The sequence below is a fragment of the Penaeus monodon genome, chromosome 21 (genome assembly GCF_015228065.2).
Source record: "Penaeus monodon isolate SGIC_2016 chromosome 21, NSTDA_Pmon_1, whole genome shotgun sequence".
Classification (NCBI taxonomy): Eukaryota; Metazoa; Arthropoda; class Malacostraca; order Decapoda; family Penaeidae; genus Penaeus; species Penaeus monodon.
Window position 1 is genome coordinate 17,236,633 of NC_051406.1, and position 1,287 is coordinate 17,237,919.

The window sequence follows — 1,287 nt, forward strand, 5'->3', positions numbered from 1 at the left end:
TATCCTTCCAACTATGAAGAATGAACTCACCCCCTTTTCTTCTCTTTTTGAAATATTCAAAAGGAACTCATTTACATACCTGTGCACGATGTTTGCGAGTAAGTCATTGTGTTTGAGGCGGTAATCCACGTCCACTTTCTCGTAGTTGACCGTCAGGGTCCCACTCTTAATGCACCGCTCCTGTGGGGGCGAAGGAGGGAGATGGAGGAGGAGGGTGAAAGAGTGGGCGAAGGAGGGAGATGGAGGAGGAGGGTGAAATGAGGGGGCGAAGGAGGGAGATGGAGGAGGAGGGTGAAAGAGGGGGCGAAGGAGGGAGATGGAGGAGGGAGGGGAGGGTGAAAGAGGGGGTGAAGAGGAGGGGAGATGGAGGAGAGGGAGAGGGAGGGAGTGAGGAGGGAGAGGAGAGAGGGAAGGGGAGGAGTGAGGAGAGGATGAGGAGAAGGCAGAATGAAGGAAGAAGATGGATGGTAGAGAGAGCAAGAACATGAAGGAAGAAGAACATGATGTAGGAGGCGAGTGAGAAAGAGGGGAGATGAGAAATGTGGAGAATGAAGGGGGAGAACGAAATGAAAAGGGGAAGTAAAGGGGAAAGAGAAAGACAGGAAAGCAGAGTGAAAGAGGAAGAGAGAAAGGGAATGGAAGGGAGTCGGGAAGAAAGAGGGGAAGTGGAGAAAGAGAATGAAGAATGAAGAGAAAGACGGAGAAGAAGCGAGAAAGGGGAGAAGGAGGGGCATAAGGGTGAGAGATGGAGCAGGGGCAAGAAAGAAGGAGAGAGATATGGAGGAGAAAGATTTATGAAAGAAGCAGGATCGGAGAGGAGAAAGAAATAGGACACAAAAGGAAGAAAGCCGAGAAATAAAAATAAGAAAGGGATACCAAGCATAAGGTAAGACAAGAAAAGAAGAAAGAAAGGAAATATAATCCAAGGCAACAATAAGGAAACGAGGAAAGTGTACGAACAGGAAGAAAACGGAACAAGAACACGGATAAAGCGAAATACACAAGGGCGAAAGAGCGTTAAAAGCAGGGTACGAAAAAGGGGAAAAAGCGAGTACGCGCGAGAGGGGAAAGTGCCAAAAGCGAAAGCGGGGGAAGGCATAGGAGAGGAGAAAAAGAGAGAGAGGGGACGTCAGTGGAAAAGGAATTCGATGTCAGAATAGAACAAAAATGGGAGAAAGAGGAAGAGGAGGAGAGGGGAGAGAAAACAATGAAATAAATGACGTTTCATACTTTATATTTCTTATTTTTAAAGAATTTCATATCTTGATCCATACTTCAATCATTGGC

At 46.9% G+C, this 1,287-nt stretch overlaps 1 protein-coding gene across 1 annotated transcript in view; it reads right to left on the reverse strand.

Annotated features, from left to right (window-relative positions):
* The window catches only part of LOC119586280 (RNA pseudouridylate synthase domain-containing protein 2-like), a gene marked incomplete at its 5' end in the record, with an annotated part of 99,349 nt that overhangs the window by 18,851 nt on the left and 79,211 nt on the right, over positions 1–1,287 (reverse strand). The window contains 1 exon segment of the mRNA XM_037934984.1: positions 80–180. Within this exon segment, the coding sequence (XP_037790912.1) occupies positions 80–180 (101 nt within the window).